Source organism: Mytilus galloprovincialis, chromosome 10 (assembly GCF_965363235.1).
Source record: "Mytilus galloprovincialis chromosome 10, xbMytGall1.hap1.1, whole genome shotgun sequence".
NCBI classification, from domain to species: domain Eukaryota; kingdom Metazoa; phylum Mollusca; class Bivalvia; order Mytilida; family Mytilidae; genus Mytilus; species Mytilus galloprovincialis.
Window position 1 is genome coordinate 60,210,090 of NC_134847.1, and position 25,701 is coordinate 60,235,790.

General features: G+C 32.1%; 1 protein-coding gene across 3 annotated transcripts; it reads right to left on the bottom strand.

Moving 5' to 3' along the window:
- Window positions 1-1,434: 1,434 nt before the first annotated feature.
- Window positions 1,435-24,286, bottom strand: LOC143048009 (uncharacterized). Of its 3 annotated transcripts, XM_076221426.1 has the most exons (9): window positions 24,129-24,286; window positions 10,472-10,633; window positions 9,646-9,758; window positions 8,086-9,150; window positions 7,893-7,949; window positions 5,804-5,936; window positions 4,230-4,363; window positions 3,057-3,242; window positions 1,435-2,481 (listed from the first exon to the last, which is right to left on the bottom strand). In XM_076221426.1, exons 1-9 carry the CDS (start codon window positions 24,212-24,214, stop codon window positions 1,949-1,951), a joined length of 2,469 nt encoding a protein of 822 aa, XP_076077541.1. In that variant the 5' UTR covers window positions 24,215-24,286; the 3' UTR covers window positions 1,435-1,948. The 3 variants fall into 3 exon arrangements, with proteins under 3 accessions (XP_076077541.1, XP_076077543.1, XP_076077542.1); XM_076221428.1 differs by lacking the exon at window positions 7,893-7,949 and having other exon boundaries at window positions 8,653-9,150; XM_076221427.1 differs by lacking the exon at window positions 7,893-7,949.
- Window positions 24,287-25,701: the final 1,415 nt, after the last annotated feature.

Genomic DNA, 25,701 nt, shown 5'->3' on the forward strand with positions numbered 1-25,701 from the left:
TTCAAGTCCTTAAAGATGGCATTTTGTTTTATTTATATTGATTAACTCATTGGATCTTTGCATCTTTGAAATATTCACATTTATTCGTAAGCCAGTTTTTAACATGATACAATTTCTTTTCGTATGATGTTTGATGGCATAACAATAAACCCATAATGGAAGGGATTGTGGTTGATTTTCATAACATAAAGACATAATTTTTCGATCAATTCAATTGAAGTCTTGAACTGGCATGTCTGTAAATGTTAGTTACCCGTTGTTAACTAATGTTGACCACTGTCAATTTGTTTAGTTTCGTCTGCTACCTTTTCTACATCGGACTTCTTATAAACTGAGTTTACTAGCTGTGCGTATAACTGTATGTTTGCTTATTCCACATTGGCTAGAGACATAGGTGGACATTTTATATCTTACAAAGCATGTTTAACCCTGCTGCGTTTTTGTTCCTATCCCAAGTCAGAAACAGCTAACCTTAATGAGTCTTGTGTGTTTTTTCATTTCTATTTATTGACATATTTTAGCGTTAAATGTGGCGTCCATGACTTTGAACTAAAATACATAATTGTTCAGGGACTAGCAGGATCCCGCCTCCGGATACGGGATTTTCTTGCTGTGACGAGACCCATGGTGACCTTGGGCTGTTTTATACTCTTTGGTTGTGTTGTTGACTCTTGAAACATTCCCAGTTACCCTTTTCAATGTTAGTTTCTCTCTTTTCTACAAAAGTGAGAAGTGTAAATATTCCTCTTGGCCAATTAAAAGGCAGACTTCTTAAATCAATGCCTTTTCTACAAGTACAAGGGGACAGTCAAACTCATGAATCGGAAATAAACTGGCAAAACCATTGCTAAAAATGAAAAAGACAAACAGACAAACAATATATAGTACACATGACACAACATAAACAAGAATAAGTCCTCAGTACACGAATGCCCCACTCGCACTTTCATTTTCTATGTTCAGTGGACCGTGACATTGGGATAAAAACTCTAATTTGGCATTAAAATGAGAAAGATCATATCATAGGGAACATGTGTACTAAGTTTGAAGTTGATTGGACTTCACCTTCATCAAAAACTACCTTGACCAAAAACTTTAACCTGAAGCGGGACAGACGGGCGAACGGACGGACGGACGCACAGACCAGAAAACATAATGCCCCTCTACTATCGTAGGTGGGGCATAAAAACTAGGAGTGATCTCAGGTGCTCCGGAAGGGTAAGCCGATCCTGCTCCACATGTGGCATCCGTCGTGATGCTCATGTTATAACAAATACGGTAAATAGTCTAATTCGGTAGGTAACATTCATGAAAGGGAAGGGGATTGTAATAACGACGTAAGGAACATATCCGATATCATTTGTGAAACGGTTATTCCATAATAACATTTCTTTTGCTCAGAATATGCGCTTTGAATGAAATAAATTAAAAACATATTGTGATAGATCTTTATTCTGACTCTTTTTAATTTCTGTACAAAATAGGACTGAACTCAAAAAGAATGACAACATATGCAATTAAGGCTGACCTCGAACGTAGGTTTTAACAGGGAGTCTAATTGACAATGTATAAATGCAGTTCTTTCTAATAATAAGACTATTTTTTTTTAATATAAGGACAAATAAAGGAATTTGTTAATCTTACAAGGGACGCCAAATCTCCTTTAAGTATTTGCAATAGTTTTGATATTACTTGCATGGTGATGGATAAACACGTGTTTTATTGTGTAAGTTTATTAATCATACTTCTAACAATATTATATATCATCATTCATCATAAATAGCACAATGCTCGAAAATAATGTTATTTATAACATTCACAATTAAGCGCACATAATTATCATTTATTTTATTGTCACTAAATGTCCTATAAAATATCAAGCTTATTGACAAGACCCGTTTGTAGCGGGCAAAATTGTATCAAGTTGAAAATGTTTTCGTAATCGTATTCAAATGTCTGTTACGACACCAGATTTCTTTCCTGTTTCCGGTTGTTGATATTCGTTTTCGGCATTGTTACGTCTGACTGAAGCTGGACTTCCAGTAAATTTTTCTCCTTTGGCCTCTTCGTAAGAAATTGGAGGGATTCCGTTGACTTCGTACACTGGTGGTGGAACACCAATTGTATAAACATCAAAAAGTTTTGGTTTTTCAGTTTCTTTTTGTAAATACACTTTCTTTTGTAGACGTCTTCTGTAGCAGATACAGAAGATGGCCAAAAGAAGAACGAAGATTCCCGCCACTCCTATAGCAGTGCCTATCAGTATCGGCAAGTAATATTGTTCTTCTTGTAATTCCATCATGTGTACATCATGTTCATGGTCCTTATCATCGTCATGGATATGAGCATGGGCCCCTCCTATAACATTTTGACTGTCTTTATGTTCGGAAATAGTAACATCTGACTGTTTTTCTATTATCGTCTCTGGTACAGGTGCTTCAGGAAGAGATCCTTGATATTCATCAATCTGTGCTTGTTGTTCTACAAAAAATATTTGAATGAAATAAAAAAAAAAGTACGTTATAGTATGTAACTTTCAAATATCATGTTGTATTCTGAAATTTCAATCTTTCCTATCGTTAAAAAGTTAAGCATCTCTAAAATGATTATTAGAATTATGAATAAGGCACGAAAATCGCACAGTTAGTTAAAATCCATAATTAGATTACTTTTTAAAATTTTTACAAGTATTAAATGACGAAACTATCAACCATGCTTTTCAAAAGTCATTTTGTACTGATTACCAATAGTCAATGTGGTGACCGCGCTGAGATTAACCGTTAATTTGGCTATAGAACAAGTTCCACTACATATCGTTTACAACTTTTTTTATTTTCTGTGTTCATTTTTCCTGGGATATTGTCAATAGAGACTTGTTGTTCAGAACAAGATGATAAGCTTTGCTAGATACACAAAACAATTTTTTTTTCAACGTACTAAGTTAATGCCCCAGAAAGTTTAGAACACATACGCAAATGGTCGTAAAGTGATTTAAAGAAAACAAATGGAATATAAAATAATGCAAAATAAGTTAATACCGCTGACGCCTTACTCACCTTTATGTGCATCAAGATTAAGAGTATGCTGTCCCAGTGAAATAGCATGGTGGTCCTCTGGTATAATGGGAACTTCCTGAACAGGTTCTGGGACTGGCCCAAGGTTGTCCATTGGTTGTTCTAAATGATCAGGATCCATTGGAATACGATCATCTCTTCCACCCATTCTTTCTTCTATTCCATTTACTAAAATAAAAAGTACCTGAGTTAGAATTGTTACTATAATTTAATACACGTGAGGTCAAGAAAAAGTAAGAACAGTTTGACGCCAGTTGTTTCAAATTTCAGTGTTTTAACAAATTTCTGATATTGATGTTGTGCAAGAATCAAAATTAGACAAATTGATCCTTCCTCTATTATATTACTTCTAGAATGGTTTTGAAAAAAAAATACCGAAAGAAAAAAGTCTAGGTTGAATTCTATCAAGTTCTCATAATATTTTTCATATTTATTCACCCAAAACTACACATCATCTTTTGATTCTTGTATCTTGAATTAGGTAAGGATTCAACACTGTTTGTATGTTGTACAGTGCACTATGGTATTTTTGTTTTACATCATCGACCTTCGGCCTTTGATGGGTTGTTGTCTCATTGGAAATATTACCACATCTCCTTTATGTTATTTTGTTTGATTTAAAAAATATACGTTATAGGATTTCGGTTTAGGCAATCCATGCCGGAGATAAAAAAAAAAACAATTTCACATTTTATAAATAGTAAATGTAAAAAAAAGTGCTGAATTCTGGGTTTTTAACACTTTCCGTATATTAGTTTATTTGCTATTAAATAAATTCATTATGTAATAAATACATTATATATAAAACTATCATTTATAATTGGATGTATTGTGATTTATAGTCACAGATGGTTTTATTATTGGAATACGAATACTAAGTAGTTTAAACTGCACTTAATCGCGAGTAAATAATGTTATTCCTTAATATACCTGTTTTCACTGCGTAAAATTGAGGTTGACAGCAGTTTATCAATGTTTCAATCTCTTAAATTGATTAGATAGCGACCAATTTAAAAAAAAAAACAAATAAAAAAGAGGTCATGTTTAAATTTCTTAAATTGGTTAGAAAGAGACAAACTAAAGAAACAAAATCAGAAGAGAACGCATGTAAAATTCTAGAAACGATCATCAAAAGAATATCTATATATCACATACTTTGTCCAATTTGACAGAATCTATTCATCTCATCCACAGTATGCCCAATTGTGGCTTTAACCAGATGTTGTTCTTGGGGTGAGTTGCATGGAGCAAGATGGTTGAATATACATGCGATGATCATCTCACGATTCCTAAAAAAAAATCACAAAAAGTAGCTATGTCTGAAAACAGCAATGTAAATAACAGACAAGTGAATTGAAACAGAAATATGACACCCTGTCAAAATTGGTAAATAGACTCATCATAGATATCATGCTTTACACTGTGTCTGACGCGCGTTTTGTCTACATCAGTGACGTGAGAAATACATAAGTTAAAACGTCAATTGACTAAAATATTGAAAAGCATTGAGGACCCAAATATTCCGAAAGGTTTTCCAAATTGCATGCAGTTAAGGTAGCCTATTCATGGGTATTTCTAGAAATTGAAACTTTTGTAAACAGTTAACTCATAATTATGACTATATCAATGATGATGAAGGTCAATTCAGTAGTGCTAAAATATATTGCTATGGAAATTAATTCTAGTTTGCTAAAACTATGTCCTTTACAGAAATTATTCAAATATTTTAAAACAATGTACTTGAAGTTACTAAAAGCTGGTTCACAGTCTATTTAACAAAATGAATAGACCATGTTTAAACAGTCAAACATGGCAGTGAAAATAAAAATATTCTCGCGAACTACACACGCAGTGTAACTTCAACGTAAAGAAATCATGTGTGTCATCAGGGTAAACGTTTTATGCTTTACAAGCATCATCTGTGTCACAATTCAAAAATAAAAATTAGTATTTATGTATTTGATAAAACCGTGTTGGACGTCAGATTGACATGCGGGATTTATGACAGAGCCGAATTTTCAAAACTTAATAGAGAAACTGAAATACTGTTAGTGTCAACATATTCATAATTGAAGCTGTAAAACTAGTGGCGTGAAAATTCAGTCGTTCTTTGTCTTCAATTTTGTTGAACTTCAGAATTGTGCTGAGAGTATGTCACAATCTGTGAAATAACGAGATTAATCGCTACAAAACACAACTAAATGAGATATGTAAGTGTTATTGGCAGGAGCAGAAGGTATGTTTCTTTTCCAGAATACTGGGGGATGTTATCAATGAAAGTGAAAGCACAATCAACAAAAATATTAAAGAATAGCTGCACATGCTATAGAATCATGTGTTGTGCGAAGGGTCAAATCTTGTCTAAGGAATGCCGCCTTTAAACGGACATCTGTTAATAACGGACAGTCAATGACACTAAAAATATTTCGCTTAATATATAAAGAAGCAATCCAGTTTATTACATTACAACTAATTTAGTGTTCGAATATACTTTTGAAAGTTGATACGAAAAATGGCGAACAATTCAGATGTGTTGCCTCTAGCAGGTGTTCGTCGCTAGAATAAAAACTACCGATAACAAAGGCATGTCATGCAAGTATAAACTACTGGTTACCTGGATTATGATAGATTACGAGGATATGCTAGGGGATATCCATAAAGATATGCAACACAGGTTTTTGATAAAATATTATTACTGTCTCCTCATATGATATATACATCATACTTACTGACAAACGCCGTCGTAATTATAATTTACATTGAACATATTATGGTCAAGGGGAATCTGTATGTTAGCCTCCTGGAAGCATTTTTTCACAACCGTCATGTACTGAGAGAAACATTCTGGTGGAGGATGTACGCCTGTCAACAAAAAAGTGTAACATTAACAGTATACTGAAAGTAACGTTCTGCTGAACAATTTAAGCCTGTCAACAAAATGGTATTACCTAAACAGTTGATATTTTCAGTTAGGTTGTACCAATATGCTCCAATTATTGATAAAAAATAACTTTATTGTAAATTACTATATAAAAGCAAATTTATCAGAAACAGTATTATATTAGAGAAATGGTCACACCATTCCAATATATTTTTTACACTTAGTTCGCCCCTATCTTTAATCATCGTTATTAAAAATAATTAAAAAATGACATTAACTCTTTTAGTTATCATGCAAAAGACAATTAGTAGTGAAGGACATTAACAACTAGACAGTGTATGTCGGGATAGACGACCAGACAATTTGTTAATAGATGAAAGTATTAAATAGTTTTCGTTTGAAATAATTTCAGTGCGTTAACTTTTTATCGTATATTGAAAAATTATGATACTGATAATACTGATAAAATTTAAGAATGAAAAGGTGCGTCCGTTTGGATGTCCAGGGTTAAAAAATATCATTTATGTTCCAAATTGGTCGAAAGACAAATCTGTTGGCTCTGGTACGAAGAATGCAATTTTCTCTGCAAGTGGGAAAAAAATCTGGAATAAACTTATCGTAGATACTGGTCTTATAATTTTGTATGACAATCGCGTGTATATTTAGCATGTGACTCATCACTGACGATCGAATCAAACAAATTAGGAGGGAAAAAATAAATACAAAGTTGAAGAGGATTAAAAACCAAAAATTTGCAAATCATTGATGAGTTTTAATGTAGCATGTTGCAAGGAAAAAGGTTTGTTCATATTCTACATAATCTCTGTTTTTAGTTCCAGTTGAAAATTTCCGTCCTTGGTCCAAAGCGAACTACTTTGAAGAACCTAACCATAGGATTTATTAATTTGTTTTTGGTCTGAATATGAATGAAATACTTTTTTTGTACGTTCAATCAAACATGAATATTCAATTAAACGATAAATAAAAAATTCAAAAAATGTATTTGAAAACAATAAAGCATTTAAAAGCAGTTAAATAAAAAAACACACGAAGCATTCACAATTACAACAGGAAAAAGTGCAAATGTATGAAGAATGCGTTTTTAATCGATTTAAATACCGAAACGATAATATAAAGGGGTTAATTGTAATAAAGGTAGGACCAATTTCCCAATAGATTTATTTCACACTTGGGTTTTAAAAAAAATAGTAGGGTAAAATTTGCTGTTCAATTGTGGTTTGGCAAATTTTGAGTATTAATCTAAAGAAATAAACTAAAAAAACATAATCTTGATCAATCCAAACATTCTATCAAAAGTAAATAGGTATATAACTCTCATACTCTTTCATTTTGGTCTTGAGTATCCTAGTTACAAAATATTAGAACCTGTACAATCTGTTACAATAAATTACCATTGTTTAAACTTTTCAACAGGCATGTAATATATAGCGTTATATTAATTGATTTTATGATACATGTAAAACAGGTTTTGATGAAAATCTTGAATATATATTGTTTAAATTTCTGTAGTAATAAAATTCCGTCTTGCTTTATACCTTACTGGTTGTGACCCTCTGAGTTAAACACTGAGTGACGATACCGTCAAAACTTATTTAAAATTATGATAAAATCGATAGTTTAAAATACGTAGTAAATTCTCTAAAAGCTAAATTGTTAAAAAATGTTTAGAAGATTACTATGTTCTATACTGTTCTCTAATGTTAGTTTTATTACTTGTTTAAGTTAAATGCGCAAATGAACTAAAACCCAGTTTTAATATACTACAGTCCTAACTACTCTTATTAAATTGTTCACTGTGTTTGCGGCGTTTAGTGTTTTTAGATGTAAATGACCGAGTACCTTTGCAGAATTGCAAATAAATTTAAAGAAAAACGCAAGCTCCAATGCAAGGTCAAGTCAAAAGCAGCAAAACTTACTAAAAGCTGTATCAACTTCCGGCTTAGCTCTGTGGTGATGGCAATTCCAATGTACTTCTAACAAACAGAAATAGAGAAACTTACTCTATGCAGATGTTAGAAATATAACTTATTGAAATTCGACAAAAAAGTATCATCATTATTTGATCAGAAGAGAATCTTGAACTATTGACGTACAAAAAGTTCAACTTACTGAATGGAGAATTTGGTCCTGGTCTTATGCTAACTGGAGGTGTTTCTACTGGTATCCTTGGAAGTTGAACAGGGAACCTGGTCCTATGATGAGTGGGAACTTTAGGGAAACTACGGACAGATGTCTGTTGGAAGAAATGTTGAATTGCATGTGGACTTATAGACATCATAACAGACGCGCGCATCTGTGGGACATTTGGAAATTGTTTATTATTACTAACGAACTGACGACGGATAACAAAGGGTTGTATTGTTTGTCTCTGGTGATGTCTTGGCTGTTGTTGTTGTGTTGGTATAACTGGCATTTGACGGTGGCCTTGCTGAGCAGCATTTTGTATTTTCTGCATCATCATTTGTTGATGTCTTTGTGCTTGAGCCTGTTGCAGCATACGTCTGTGATGAAGCATTCGTTGACGCATATCCATTGCACGTTGTCGTTGTTGTTGAAGCTGGAAAAGCTGTTGCTGCCGTGTCATCTGCATTTGATTTTTGGCCGCCATTTGCATATTTTGTTGATTAACAAAGGCATTATTAGATTTTAGTTGGTTCTCATGCATTTGTGGGTTACCTTGCTTATCATGTTCATGTGGGATATTATGTTTATGGAGGGAAGAATGGAAGGCATGCGCCATATCATGGTGCATTTGATGATTGCGATGTTGATGCATAGGTTTCTGATGTTGATGATCGTTGACGGCTTGCTCAGATTGTCGTGGGATTTCGGGAACAGACTTCGGCTCTTGAGGACCTAGATGTCGGTGTGGACCTTCAGGGAACAAACCATTCATCAATGAAGCTGGGGTCAGGGATTTATGTGTTGGATTTGTTCTATCCTTCTGCATTTGACGGAGGAAATGCTGACGTTGTTTTAAGATGGCGTCAATGCGTCTCATTATCATTGGGTGTGGTGCCCAGTGTTTTGGCTGTGAAAGAACTTTGTTCATTGTTTGTTGACGTTTCTTTTCATATGATGCTGGATATTCTTCAAGATCTTCAAGACGTTTTGGCCCATGTGGTTGGTCTTGGTGTTGGATTTGGTTAGTTTCTGGCATCGTTACATCGTTTCCTGAAGAAGAAGAAAATAGAACTAGTCTTTGAAAGATAAAGGTAAACGACTTATTCTAAAACTGCTTCCAATTTCTAAATTCAAATCATAATTTGTTTGAAATGAACAGAACATTCGTAGTTTTTCCTTTACTCGAGAAATTAGCGAAATTATACAATATTTTGACAATATAAATCGCATGTAATACAAAAATGCAAACTTGAATTCACGCTCTGAACTTGCAGTTAATGCACAAATTATAGTTATTTGATCGAAATATGATGCATTCTTTAAGAGCCCGTCTATTTATAAACAGGTAAATTGCTCTTAGTTAAAACTTCCCTAATAAACTAATTGTATGATTTTTGTAAACTATCAACTTGTGACTTATTTACTTCTTACTTTCATACGTTTAAAGCCGAAGATTTCAAGACAAAATAATTCTACAACTGTTTAAACAAAAGAAACCAGAGCTTACAATAACCTCCCACCAAAATCAATGTACTTTATACTCACGTCGTACACATTGACCATTTTTATCAGGTTGGGAGCCTGGACAACATGTAGGTAAACGTATATATTGTGTGGAAGGACTGTTGGTGTATCCTCTACATACCAATCCCATTGATCTGATATAAATGAAACAAAAGTGTTTAAAAATGGTAGATTATCGTGTTTATAGAAATAAGAAGATGTAGAATGCATGCCAATAAGACAACTCTATCCATGTCACAATTTGTAAAAGTAGACCAATATTGGTCAAAGTTCAGCCTATGTTGAATATTGTTTCTAAAACAATAGCTGATGGGATGATGTCAAAAATCTTATACTTCAACAACACTGTGTTTTAAATGCAGTTGTTATCCAAATGTTCGTTTCTATGTATGTTTCATTGTCGTTTGTTTTTTTTTGTTTCAAATCAGTGTTTCTGTTATTTTGTTGTTTTTCTCTTATAGTTGATGTGTTTCTTCCGGTTTAAGTTTTTAAACCGAATTTGTTTTTTCTCAATCGATTTATGACTTTTGAACATCAGTTTACTACTGTTGCCTTTATGGAAGACCTTAGTAAGTATAATCCAAAAAATCGAAACATTTTAACTGGATAAAAGTGAATTGAAAAAATGTCATAACTGCAAAGAGATCAATAATTTGTATTCATTTGTTGGGGGACATGTCCTTTTTCTCGGAATAAGTCCGAAATGACATGTATTTTTGGTAAATTGAGATTTCCCTTAATGTCTTTGTGTGTCTTTTGTTAATGTTTTGCTTAATTTTATATATACCCTATATCTGCTATTTCGTTTAAAAAAGGGTGAATAAATGAATAAATATAGAAATCTTACGTTTGATGTGCGACAACTGGAACGACACCTGGGACTGGATGGAAACATGGGTATGTCAATAGTTCTTTACGAATTACGGTCCTTCGTAACAATGCCATGCATTTGTTCTCATCTTTATTTTCTGGTACTTGAACCATTGACTGCTTGGTTACGATCATTTGACTGAAAAAAGTACATAGGACGAGTTTATGCAATACTCCTTCTGTTTACATTCCGGGTTCAAAACCTAAATATATCGTAACATATTTTTGGGTGATTTTTTTCCATTCATATTACGAAACCCATTATGAATCTTTACTGGAGGTTAAACGTGAACTGTATCGCTCACAAAGTATTTTTGCATAAAATGTATACAACGAAAAAGACCATTTGTGTTGAATGAAACCTTTTTTAAACCGAAACCTTGTCTTGTTTACTCTGATGGATATTTATCTTATTATCAATCCTATCAAGTCTCTTCATGTCTATAGTGTTGATGGTTTTTGAAAGACAAAGTTTCGGTCTATTCATAATAGTTTTAAAGATAGATAAAGAATGAAATAATGTGTTCAAACTGCAATTGAGGGGACTCAAGGAGTTGCTTGATATTTTAGTAATTTTACAAACTTTAGATGTGATTTTTCAGACTTTTTGATGTTTATGTTTTGGTCTACCTATAAGTTATAGCTTTCAAAATATTAAGTAAAAAATCAATAAATTCCTTAAGAAGGAATATATGTAATATCATGTATCGTCTCGAATAAAGACTTATTGAGATCGTATAAGCTTTAGGGTAAACATTCTCCCTTTTTAGTAAAGTTGAGTTTCAAACAATGGGTGATTCTGATATTGAAATTTGCATGGTCAATTCAGAAACATCAGTAATGACATCATTGCCCTGTCTCATCGAACATTGGAAATCCCATGTTTTTCTAAATCTAATTGCAAACTAAATATTTAATAATTACAGCAGAAAAGCAAAAATGTTATTCTGCACATTTTGGTTATATACATGACACTGTAGCTCTAAGGAAAAGCGGCGACGGATTTTCAAATGAGTGTATTTGTCCTGTACCAAGTCAGGAATATGGCCTTTGTTATATTAGAGTTTGTTCGTCCTGTTTCTGTTGTGTCGTTTGCTTCCTCTTATATTTGAGTGTGGATTCACATTACTATAAGACGTGTCACGGTACTTTTCTATCCCAAATTCATGTATTTAGCTTTGATGTTATATTTGTTATTCTCATCGGATTTTGTCTAATGTTTAGTTCGTTTCTGTGTGTGTTACATTTTAATGTTGTATCGTTATTCTCTTGTATTTAGTGCGTTTCCCTCTGTTTTTGGTTTGTAACCCGGATTTGGGTTTTTTTTTATCGATTTATGAGTTTCGAACAGCGGTATACTACTGTTGCCTTTATTTTGCAAATTAAAAGTGTCCAGTGTTTCTTTGGGTTTTTTTTAATTTCTTTTCGATTCTCCCATTTTTTGTTCTTATAAGAGAACATCACATGATAGCCTCGGATGATCAGAGTGAGTCATTGACGACATGAATCTGTCAAACGAATCCAGTTAACTGTGAAAATACATCTTTTTTTTATACAATTTGACACAAGTTAATCACTCAAGTATTTATTAAGTACTTATTCTTAATGCAAAATGAAGATAAAATGAGATGTTAAATCGGTAATATACAGTTTAAAATTATGATAAATAGCGATTACACGTAACAAACGAGCCTTTTAACGATTCGTTTTCTTTAATTATTCTAGGTGTTTTCTTAGACAAAAGAATTATTATACCACTTCACATCTTATAATTTTTTTAATAAGAATACCTACTTTCAAGAACCGCATTACAATATTTAAAATTACTAATGTAAATATAAAAAAGAAGATGTGGTATGATTGACAGTGAGACAACTGTCCACACAGACACAGACATTAACAACTATTGATCACCGTACGGCGTTCAACAATGAGCAAAGCCCATGCCGCATAGTTGATTGCGATTCCTTCCCAAAAGTTTTTTTTCTCGTTATATTTATCGGTTTGTTTATGGGTTTTATACAAGATCAAGAGATAAGCAGTTATTACAATTGTCCTTTTTAATTCTTAAAACAAAGCATGTACACTGACTTTTGTGTTACCAGGTAGTACCGTTTAAATTAATGAGAAAACGTCATCCAGGCATCCATGTTGCGCGACGTTTGCACGATTGAGCAAATCTGTTAAATAATCTGTTTATATATGATAGACTATTTTTCTTTGTGATGTAATGACCATAGGATAAAGTAGTACTACTTTTTCCTAATGATTTATTATATTTGCAAATGAATTATACTTGATCTGTTCTTTATAAACATTGAAACGAAGCTATGATGCACCGTTTGCAGGACGATTCCTTTAATTGATTTATTTAAGCGAAATATAGTTTTGTTTTGTATTTCATTGACCATCTAAAAGACAGATAATTATAGTAGTAAGATCTACACATTTAGAAATTATATCAGTATGTTTATCATGTTTAATAGTACCTTAAACGTTGAGCTAATTAATTTTGCTCACACCGTAGTCTGGATTATTTAACGGAGAATGAGACAGGAAAAACCATGTTTGTCCATACTAATGTTCAACATATACAATTATCAGGGAGAAAAACCTACTGAGTTTGTGTTTCTAGGCTACATTCTACAGTTTTCAACAGTTAAATGTCATTTTTTCCGAAAGGAAAAAACCCTAAATCTAACCATGTCAATTGGGATCCCAAGTCATGTACTTGATAACTAGTATTTGCTACTTCCCCACAAAATGTGCAGCATCTCTGAGTTAAAGCAATAACTGGTAGACTCAATGTGAGTGAAATATAATTTTGGGTTAAGTCTTGAGAGATGTTCTGGATTTACATGTATCATGAACACTCAAATAGAAATAAATAATCCGAAAGCCATAGATGTTATTAATATTTGAATATTTGAGGAGCTCAAATGACCAAAATGATAAAATACAATTTATACTGCACTCGTTCCATTTGAGTAGTCAAAATGCGTTGACTGCATATTTCTATGGCATATACAGTCACTGACCCGATATCACTTTTCCTCATGAATATTTAAATAGAAGTTGCCGAAATAATATTTAATTATTCATACGACCTCTTCAACCTGTTCTTGTTTCCAATGCATACAACGATGTGTTGAACGACTCAACCTTGTTCCTTTTGCAATTATTGGAAAAGCATATTTCATTTGTTAATATTTTTTGTTTGCAACCTTTAAATCATTATGTTTTATGCTTATGGTTGATATTTTAGTCCATACACAAACGATTTCGTTCACCATCGAGTGTGGGTTTTAACAGGTAAATGTACATTTCATTGTGTTGTATATTTCTCCGCGAGCATGATATGAGGCCTTTTAAAAGGGGATTTCCCCCAATATTTAAATCAAATAAATAACCTAAACGCATTAAACAACAATTGAAAATGTTTTTTTAGATTGCAGTATAAAGACAATAATAGTGCATTGACTTGACATATCAACGATATAAGGATTCGGCCCGAAACGGGGAAATAGCTCGGCACAGCCTCGCATTTCCCCGTTGCTAAGCCTCATCCTTATATCGTTGATATGTCAAGCAATGCACTATTATTGTCTATGTAAAATATCATCTTTAAATGAGATAAAAATCATCAAATTCAACATGTGTGTGACGTTATAGCCTCTCTAAACAACATGTGTGTGACGTTATAGCCTCTCTCAAGCTGAATTTTATGAATTGTCCTATTCATTTATGAAACAATTAGCATATTGATTAAAGGATTGAAAATTTTGCAATTTGTTTCAATTTTCGGAGCAAAAATTAACTGCTCCTTATTACATTAATTTCGGTGTTTTCTATTTTGTGTTGTAATTTTATGTATGTCTCTTTATGAAGGGTTTAATTTGAATTCGAATTTACAATTGTAAAAAGAAATATCGATTAGTTCTAGAAAGGGGTTTAATTTGAGATCGTATGTAAAAATGTACAATAGTCATTCAATTTGCTTTTCTTAATACTCATCATAGATACAAGGCTTCAAAAAGTTATGCATAGGCCAAATATGCCTGAAGATAGAAATCCTTATCATTTTAAATAATTCACTATTTAATGAAACCCAAACTTTGCAGTAAAATGGGAATAAATGAATAAATACAAGTGGAGTCCTTAAATTAATAAATATCATTAACAGAAGAATAAAACTATTACACATTAGACAATGAACAAAGTATTAACAATAAAAGTATTCCATTACATTGATGGATAGAAGAAAGAACAACCCCGGAATTAATTACTGAAATGACTCACTATAGAAATTGTTTGTCTCGTTAATAGCTATTTATACATAAAAATGTATCCGCTATAAATAAAGGCAACAGTAGTGTACCGCTGTTCGAAATTCATAAATCGATTGAGAAAAAACGGGTTACAAACTAAAACTGAGGGAAACACATCAAATATAAGAGGAGAACCACGACACAACAGAAACACAACATTAAAATGTAACACACACAGAAACGAACTATAATATAACAATGGCCATTTTCCTGACTTGGTACAGGACATTTTAATAAAATAAAATGGTGAGTTTAATCTGGTTATGTGGCATGCCAAACCTCTCGCTTTTATTGTAAATGTTAAATATAACATTAAAATGACAACATTACATGATAGGACTACAATATCAGGACTGTAAATTAGTGGAAAACAAAGTTTATCAAAAAGATTGGAATATGCGATCTGATTTTCGATGAGTCAACCTTTCCAAAACGACGATGGAAGTTTTTAACGACCTTGTCTGGCTATAAAGCCCTTGCATGGTCTGTCTTCCCACATACCAAATGGTGTGTATATACATGTATATATAAGCTAGCAACTATATAGGTCAACAATAAGCAAAATCAATATTGCATAGCAAGCTATAAAAGGTCCCGAAATGATAAAGCAAAACAATTCAAACGAGATAAATAACGGCCTGATTTATGTACAAATTAAACTAGAAAACATGATATACAGCAACAGACGTCAACCACTAAACAACAGCTCCTCATTTCAGACGACAGACACAAACATAAGATGGCGAGGTTAGACATTTTTGTTTGCGCCAAACTCTCCCAACGTGGCACAATAGTATAACAGTACAACACCAGAACAAAATACAAATCAATAAACAAAAAAACATATGAAAAAAATCAACAAACGAAAACCACTGGATCCTGACTTGAGACAGACACATACACAGTGTGGCGGGGTTGGACAAGTTTGCTGACGCTAAGACCTCACCAACGTGGGACAGTGGTACAACAGTACGAACACAATGTACAAAACAATAAACAAAATATGATAAACAGCAACAAAGACAAGCGCTTAATTCACCTTATCTTTTGACAAATCATTTGACTGTCGTACATTTCTAGTCCAAATTATGACGTATTACCGTTTCTTGAATCATTTATAAATAGTCACAAAAACTGTTTATTATTTTTCAGCTGGTATATAATGTTATCTATTTTAGACTGAAAACAAAAACTAATGCTTTATTCTATGCAAAGCTTATTCAAACATGTTATTTTGTGATATATGAATTGCGTACATGTAATTAGTGTGTGATGTATCTGGTGGTTTCGTCATTCTGACGCGTGAAGGTGATGTAATACGACATGTTGTACATTTTGCTTGAGTGTTTTTAAAAGTCTGAATATTTTGAATGTTCCTTTTTTCACTGAATTGGTAAACCTTTGTATCGAAAGTAACTGTAACAAAAGCTCTTTTTTAAGATTGTGCAGATTTTTTTATTTGTACGTTGTTGTTTTTTTCAGACTGATTAATCAGTATTTACTTTTAACTAGTAAAAATACTCACAGAGAAGATGTATATTCGGTTTATTTTATTCGTCTTGTGTCATATATTTATTTTTTTAATTTGGAGAAGTTGATTTTGAAAGCGGATCTTTGACACTTTTTACTTAATATATTCACATCTTTTTACATCTGTTTACATTGTATTTCATATAATAATAAGAAAGTTTGGAGTGATTGTCAATGAAACAACTATCAACACTGAGACCGAAAGACGTAGGTGCTAGCAAATATAGATAATTTTACGGCCTTTAACAATGAACAAAAAGCATGCTATATACCAAACTATAAACAGGCAGGACATGACAAAATGGAAAAATATAGAAGAGAAAACCAAAAGATTTACAAAATAATAAACGAACACTAACCAACGTCTATTACAGCCTGTGATCCCTGGCATGAGAAGAGCACATACGGAATGAAGCAAGGAACAGGTATTCCCCCCCTCCTGGTCATGGCGGCACCCACAAAATGTATTAGCTAAACGAAAAAGTAGTATATCGACTAGGAAAAAGTAATTTGTCGGGGGGAAATAATGTAAATAGTAAACAACTTATACATACTTCTTCTTTAATTCAGAATGTTGTGTAAATTATTATTACATGATTATATAATCAACTTGAGATGTGAGAATAGTGATTGTTTACATCGGGACTTCTGAGGTATAATATGGCGACTTAAGAAGCTATTGTCGATCTTTAAACTGTTATCATGGTTATAGATTCAAAGGTAACACTTTATACTTCAAAGCTAGACTCTGTTGACAAAACTTAACGCATCTAATTACTGAGATCAGGTCAGATGTTGTGCAAGTAAAGTCAGATCTGATTACTACACAAACTGAGGTGGAAAAACTTATAATAGATCACAGCAAGCTAGAGAGAGGTATTGGGACAGAGAGTCCCAACGCAAAACTCTAGAAATGGAAAAAATGGAATGTCTAAAAAAAAAGCATTAAAGACAAGCTTTTTGCATTGAAAGAAAATCTGGGGTCGTTTAATGGCTGTCTCAGTGACTGGTACCCAATACCTGTTTTTTCGTCATTTCTAAAAACAACTAAGTGTATTAAGTTTATTACGGCGTACTTAAATCGTGCACATTGCAATGGAACAGAATTCGATATTTTGTACAACAAATCCAATGACATAGATGATATTGTAATTGTTTATTCATGAATGAACAGGAGACGTAACTGACAGTTTGGTGGTGTGTACCAGGAATAAACGAGTGTTTATGGCCTTCCCGTCGGAAATCATATTTCTGTCAAGACTGATGTTCATTGGCCTGAACTGTCATTGTGTCTCTTTCAATAAGATATTAATTAAAATGATTTATTTTCACATACAGGATAGATATCTATTATATTTGTTTAAAAACATTCATTTTGTCAGTTAAAGCTTTGTTGACAATAATTCAAATGAATGAAGACGTTGAAAAAAATTATTTGCAAAAGAAACCAATAAATAACTGAGACACATCTACCGTGTATCATACTATTCTTCTAATAGAATTTGTGTACATTTGACATATTGGTATGTTTTTTCTGTGTAGTAATTCAGTCGCATGTTATTTGTTTCATTCTTTTATATTGTTTATTTTACACAGGTTTCGAAATAGAAGATATTCTAGTATGAAAAAATCATTTGGGATGAACCCGCATTTTGAATTACGTGTATTTGATGCTAATAAAGTTTTTATAACAATAGCGGCGCACATTACATTTTCAGCTGTTACATACATTTGTTTATGTTTATGTCTGTTTATTTAGTATTTTTACTTATTTATTTGATCCTGTAATTGACGTTTAACCTGTTATAATTGACAACTTTGATACAATGATTTGCATTTTTTTCAGGATTTTGTTAACATTTACACCGAATGCCATCCGTTTATAACTGTAAGGATTTTATTTGCAGCGGAAATGTCAAACAAAAATATACATTTATCTCAAAAAGATTTTTTTAAGTATCATTTAAACCTCTCCTTCTCACAATTAATTTTTTTTTTCATTATATATATTCTGGGAAAATAGAATCTTCTATTGAATGTGCTATTTATAATTTGTACGTCTTATAATGCACTTTCTATGATTTCATTGCTTTAGGCCGATTACTAAGTATCCTAAATAATAGTAGCATAATAATTAATTAAATAATAATATGCCGACAATTTCGGTAAAATAACACCTCAATAAACTAAAATGTAAACAAATAACTATTAAATTCCAAAATAAGCACTATAATCTTTTTATGATCAGAAGATCCTTGTTACATGATTAGTTTCAGCTTTAGGGCTATTAACTTGAAATGTACAAATTATGTCCTTCAACTAATGCTTGTTTCACATTATAATGCCTTATTATCATGTTGAAGTCAAAGATATTAACTTTTTCAAACCATATTTACCGTTTTTAATTTTCATTCACTTATGAATAAAATATTATTTTGCTTCAATTATGACCGGTTCAGTCTTCGACATTATTTTAACAGTGAGGTTCGGAATTTGTCAGGGTTGTCCGATCTGAGATCTTTTCTGTATCGGTATTGCTTGCGTAAGATATGATGACGTTATAATATGATTTATAATAAGTAAAGCGGCACAAGACGAGGATTTTTTTAAAAAAAAACCTTCACCAGCAATGCCCTAGACCAAATGTGTGAAATCAAGACTGAGTAACGCGTATCAAAACCAAAAAAGTCCAATAAGAACACTCGTAATCGGCTAAAGTGAACTTATTTGGCAGAGTTGCAACAATAGTTTCTTGTCAATTTATATATATCATGCACTTAATATATATAAAGTCGTATAATGATTTAGTCATTAATTTAATTCTTGTATGCAAATGGTATTCACCCAAAATTGTCATTTAGGGCTAATGATATATGTGATGGATATTGTTTACAAAGGATGAACTGTTTTTTAATGACAACATTAGTACTAAAACATTGACTACACCTGCACCGCCGACACAAATAATAGACATAAAAACATGCATTATAAATAGCTATTCGATCAGAGAAACGGTCCGAATAAAGACAATACGTTTATTATTACCACCTTGTGTTACTTGATAGAAGGTGGTTAGTGATTGATAATATTATAAAACGTATTCATCTTGTGGTTATTACGAAAACGATTAGTAAAAGTCGGATTGATTGTCTTTTTATTAATCCCTTTCTTAATATACACGAGATGCATAAAAAACACAACCAGAAAGATAAAATGGATAAGGCTGGTACGAACATTTATCATTTTTTTAGTGTTATAAATTATGTGTTGTATTAAGTTGTTGTAATAGGAAGTTTGTTATTCCTTTATCAATGCAAACGTTTAAAAAAAACACAAAAAAAATAGTTATAAATATATATTTTTTTAACACGAACGTCTTTATAAATATAAATAAATATGTGGTTCTTAAATGCAAAAATATTAAGGAGATGTGATACGATTGCATATGAGACAACTATCCATCAAAGATGCTAGAAACTCAATTCTAAATAGGGCACTGTATGGCTTTAAACAACACCAAGACCATGTAGTAAGCTGTTAAAGTTTATGTTAAAGGCCTTGCAATGACAAAATGAGAACAACAACAAAAAAAAAAAACAACCGAAAAAACAACTACTAACGTTCAGTTAAACATGCTCCTTTGATAAGTTTTGTATTTATAGGAGACATACACAGTCTCTCTCATTTAAAAGTTGACTCCCTTTGTTAAAATAAAAAATTCCAAAAATTGAACCAAAACATGTTATTCAAAAATGCACTATTAGGAAGGACTAAAGCAATAAGAATGAATAAGAAACATTTCGGGTAATATCAGTTTTGCCTTGGGGTTTATTTCAACATACAGTTCCTGGTTTTTATGACCAATCGATATTAATGTTTACATTACAAAGTTCAAAATAGGTCAGATATATAGGTAATATACCGCTGTTAGTCAAATACGTGTTGTACTCGAAATCATGAAGAATAATAAACAAACTGAATTGTAATATTTAAAGTAAAACTTGCATCAACTACAAAACAGGGTAAGTTTGGATACATAAGAGTCAGTTATAACTCTTATGCTGCACACGTATCCCCCATTCGAGATCCAAATGACAATTGTAGTAACAAATAAATAAACTCATCATAGATACCAGGTCTAAATTTAGTATATACACCAGACGCGCGTTTCGTCTACAAAAGACTCATTAGTGACGCTCAAATCCAAAAAAGTTAAAAAGGCCAAAATAAAGTACGAAGTTGAAGAGCATTGAGAACCAAAATTCCTAAAAGTTTTGCCAAATACAGCTAAGGTAATCTATGCCTGAGGTAGAAAAGCCTTAGTATTTCAAAAAATTCAAAAATTTGTAAACAGTTAATTTATAAATATAACCATATCAATGACAATTCATGTCAGCACAAAAAGTGCTGACTACTGGTCTTGTGATACCCTCGGGGAAATAAATCTCCACCAGCAGTGGCATCGACCCAGTGGTTGTAAATAAACTCATCATAGATACCAGGTCTAAATTTAGTATATACGCCAGACGTGCGTTTCGTCTACAAAGGTCTCATCAGTGACGCTCAAATCCCAAAAAGTTAAAAAGGCCAAATAACTTTCCCTTCTGTGATTCAAAAGACATTTATAGTAACAAATTACGCCCAGGTCCTTATAATACAAGTATTCGTTCCACATGGACTATAGTCAGTTAAGCTTGGGACCAACACGTTTGTAATATAATGTGTAACTTTTCTTGACCGGCCTAGTGATAAATCACCTTTGATCACAATGTTTTTTTATTTTTATTGAGTTGACGTAAATTCCCATATTTTTTAATGATAAATACATGATGCAAATAAGAAGTAAGATCATGTAAAAGGAAAACAAAAATATGTTTAGTTGATGACACGTTCTTCTAAAATATGTATACAAGATATGCAAAATGTAGTACTTATATGTTTATTAGGGGAGATTTCCTAGTCATCGGATGATAAATAGTTTTTTTGCATAAGAACCAAGTCTTTATTGTCCTTTGTGTTTTGACATGTTTAACACAGCCATAGTAGGGAAAGTCAAGATTTTGTATAAAACTTACATATATGACCACACAAAATGTAATGATAATTTGTATACATATATTTTATTTTCATCGTGTTGATTTGGAAGCCAGTTTAAACTGGATCCATGGCAAAAATTTTGGCATTATTTTGCAAAAGCTTAAACAGTAGAAATGATATAAAAAAATAGCAATTACTAAACAATCCCATAAGAAAGAATAAAATGTACATTTATCCATTAGGGTTTGAAACACCTTGAATATATAAATAAATTATCAAAACTAGTAAATGTTAACTCTAATTTATTCTTAAGTGACCTAAAAAAGAAGAAAATGAAATATTCCCCCCAAAACATGATTATTTGACCTCCCTACAACATAATTACAGAAATAAACAAAAGACCAAAGCGACAATTGTCTCATGAATTATGCATAGTCCTACTAAATTAACCAAGCGTCATTATTACTTATGTAATACACATTGTACGTATATGGGGATTTCTTGTTACACGTCCGTTAGTTGTCAGTACATATGTTTCATGGTATACATTTTTATGATTTACATGTTTATCTTTAAAAAAAAAAACAGTTCAAGGAAACGTTTATACATTTTTGTTAATATCTTTTCATTTTTTTTTTTAATAAAGACTATGATTTTAAACAATCTTAGATTTTAGAATAAGATTTGAAAAAAAACTTAGATCTCGTTTAATAAAAAAAGAAGCAAAACATCAAAAACGGAGTTTTTAAAATGAAGTATCCTCTTATTTACATTGGTATCTCAATACAGCACAGTATTCAGGACTTCGGTGCTGACATGATTTATACCATATGCAACTATAAATTCCTCTTTTCCAAATAAGGAAACTAAGGTTCCAATTTCCTCAGGAAAACTTGATTGAAGATGAATTCGGTTATTCTATTTGTTACCAAAGAATTTTAGGCTATTTTATGTTTCCAAAGAAGCTATACAGCTTCAAACATCTCAGCCTATTTGCGCAGTCCTGACTTTCTAATGTTTTGGCTTGATTGTCAGTCATAGAGAATGTATATCCAGGACAAATGAGAATTGTAAAGTGTTAATTTCATTTTCAAGTAGTCTACTAAAGTGTCGATGCACTCTACACAATTTTTTTCTACATATGAAAAGTTAAAGAAACCGAAGTTAATTCAATTTTTACAAATCGTGTCCAAGGACATGAAAACATGTGTTCTTGCGTCAGAACAAACCAGATTTAAACATTATTTATTCCTTAATCATGTAAAGAGGATATCAATCACAATACAATCTACAGACCGGTTAAATCTATTACTAACTTTCATTTGGCAAATGCTACTTTATAATATATAGTATATATACATGTTTAAGGTAAATGTACTTCAATGATGGAACGAGAACACATCTTTAAACATGTTATTCAACAATATATTACAAGTAAATGAAAAAATCTTGAGACATTTTCAGGAGATGTATCAAATAACATGTCAATAATAGTCTAGTTGTCGTCATGTTGTTTAAAAAGACACAGTGAACCTATTTTAAGAGTATATTGGGTGTGAATTTTAAGCGATTGTTGTAGCTCTAATGAAATTACTCCTTATAGGTCGCCACTTCGGCGACAATCAGTATTGAAGTGTTTAATACAGTGTATTCGTGTATAAAAATGTACCTTTTATTGTTGCTTTGTATATTTATACGTATGCATTGTGAGACGTAAATAAATAAAATATTGATTATTGTAAATGTAAGTTTTAAAATACATATGTACTTTAGATGGATTGAACTTTTTCCAGGAAGATATACTAGTATAAACTTTACGATTTACCTCTTTCGAATCGATAAGTTGAAACTACCATAATGATTGTTAATGAAATTAAAGCTAAAAACCATTGGTTCAAAAGATATAGGACTATTCCTTTATAGGTTATTGTTCGGTGTGAGCCAAGGCTCCGTGTTGAAGGCCGTATATTGACCTATAATGGTTTATTTTTATAAATTGTTATTTGGATGGAGAGTTGTTTCATTAGCACTCACACCACATCTTCCTATATCTAATCATTACATTTAACAAGCTATATCATATGGTAAGATGAATTTGTTGAAGAACTCACGCGCTGGAACCATGAAACCGTAAGCGACTTGTCTTTAAATTACCGAATTTGTTTTCGTTTTTGTTTCCCAATTTGCATTGTGTCTAATTCATACAATAGTTCTGTGACTTGAACCCATACATTCTCATTTTTACTACCAAATTCTGTGATCGTCTTTTTGACATCGAATAAGCTGTGAACAGGAGTTGGTAGAGCGGCCTCGGGTTCGATCCCCGGCTTTAACAACAGTCATTTTTAGAAAGAACGTCACGATATAATGTTACAATGGGTACAGATGTAGACCCCAGTTTAGGTGTTTACTTGAAAGTACTGGTGATAGGTTCAAATTTGTATGATGATAAACGAAATTAATTTAGAGGAATGTTTTTTTTCCTCATTGTTGGATGCCAAGCAGTGCGGCCTTTAGTTTTCTCATTGGCAATCACTTCACATATCCTTATTTTTTTGTGTATGAATTATCGAGTTAACATCTGTCTATGGCTTTAACAATCTGTTTTAAGATCCTTTAAGTCCTTTGAGTTTATCGATTAATAGTAGCTTTGGTCAACCTTTTTCACTTATTAAATTATTTGACAGCATAACACATTGGTAGAATTGCCTTAGAAGCAACTGAAGAGACTGTACTCACCCTTGATGAGCATTGCTGAGATCAGTTAATACAGTCCATACAGAAATAAGAAAAATAACAGAAAATGATATCCGTATGCCCTCCATTTTCAATACATCTGTTAACTTAACGTGGAAATGTCTTTATTTTGCTCGTTTAGTATGATCCCTTGTCTTAAGGTTGTCACTGTTTACCCTCAGGCACATGTAAAATGGCAATACATCATGTGCGACAGAACCAACTTGTAGACATAAGTTTCTCATCTAGTGTCACGTGATTACATACGAAAGGAACTATATTGTCATTACCATCACAATATTCAAATGTAAGCAAAATACAGGAAACAGCGAAAAAAATAATTGACAACAGTTACATGTATTTACGTATTTTATCATGGAAAAATGGAAATTTTATTACTTATTGGTTAATTGGTTTCCTTTCACTTGAAATGACAAACCATGGCTAGTGACTAAGACATGACAAAGGACCAATGGATTAACAAATGAACCTTTAGTCTCACATGCATGCTTTTTTATTTGTTGTTATTGGATTTGAACTAGTTGCCAGTAACTGCGAGTACTCTCAGATTTGTACTTTTTTCGTTAGGTACAAGTACCCGTCCACGTCTGTTCTATGTTTTGTTACATGTATATGCATTTCTATTTATATCCATCTGATGAGTTAAGTCTATTTAACTGATTTTTATATTTTGTTCTAATGTTGTTCTGTTACACCATTGTCCAAGGTTAGGGGAGGTTGGGATCCCGATAACTTGTTTAACCCCGCCACATTTTGTATGTAAGTGCCTGTCCCAATTCAGAAGCCTGTAGTTCAGTGGTTGTCGTTGCTGCTGTGTTACATATTTGTTTTTCGTTTAAAAAAGGAAATTAATAATACATTTGGGTTTCTTGTTTTAATTATTTTACATTTGGGGCCTTTAAAGCTGACTGTGCGGTGTGGACTTTGCTCATTTTTGAAGGCCGTAATATGATCTATAGCTGTTAATGTCTGTGTTATTTGGTCTCTTATGGAGAGTTGTCTCATCGGCAATCATACCACATCTTCTTTTTTATACTTTTTACTTCGTGATAAATAATCATATGAACGCAATGGGTAGAAACAGAACATGCTCCTTTATGGAGCTACATATATGATTAACAAGTCCTACGCCTATCTTTAGTTTTTTGGTTGACCACACCTTTTTCAAGATCCTGCATCCTTATCTGTTATTATATGATGATAAATTATTGTCTTTAAAATTATATTTGCTAAATATCTGATAAAGTTTGTGAGAAAGGACATCTTTGCTGAGTTCCAATCCATATATTAAATGATTTTACTTAAGACAACTTTTTAAAATGTGTTTTTATGTTTTCGAGTTTGGTGTTGTAATTAAACATTTGAACCACAATGATGGCGTCATAACATGTCAAAGATGCCATTTTATTTAAAGGTAAAGAAGAGAACATTTTGTTTAAACTGCTATATGTGAATGTTGTTGTTAGTGAACTTGTCAATTTTGACATATTAACTGGATAATAAATTGTTTATTATCGTTGTATTATGTTATTTATGTGTAAAAAGGAAGAACTTG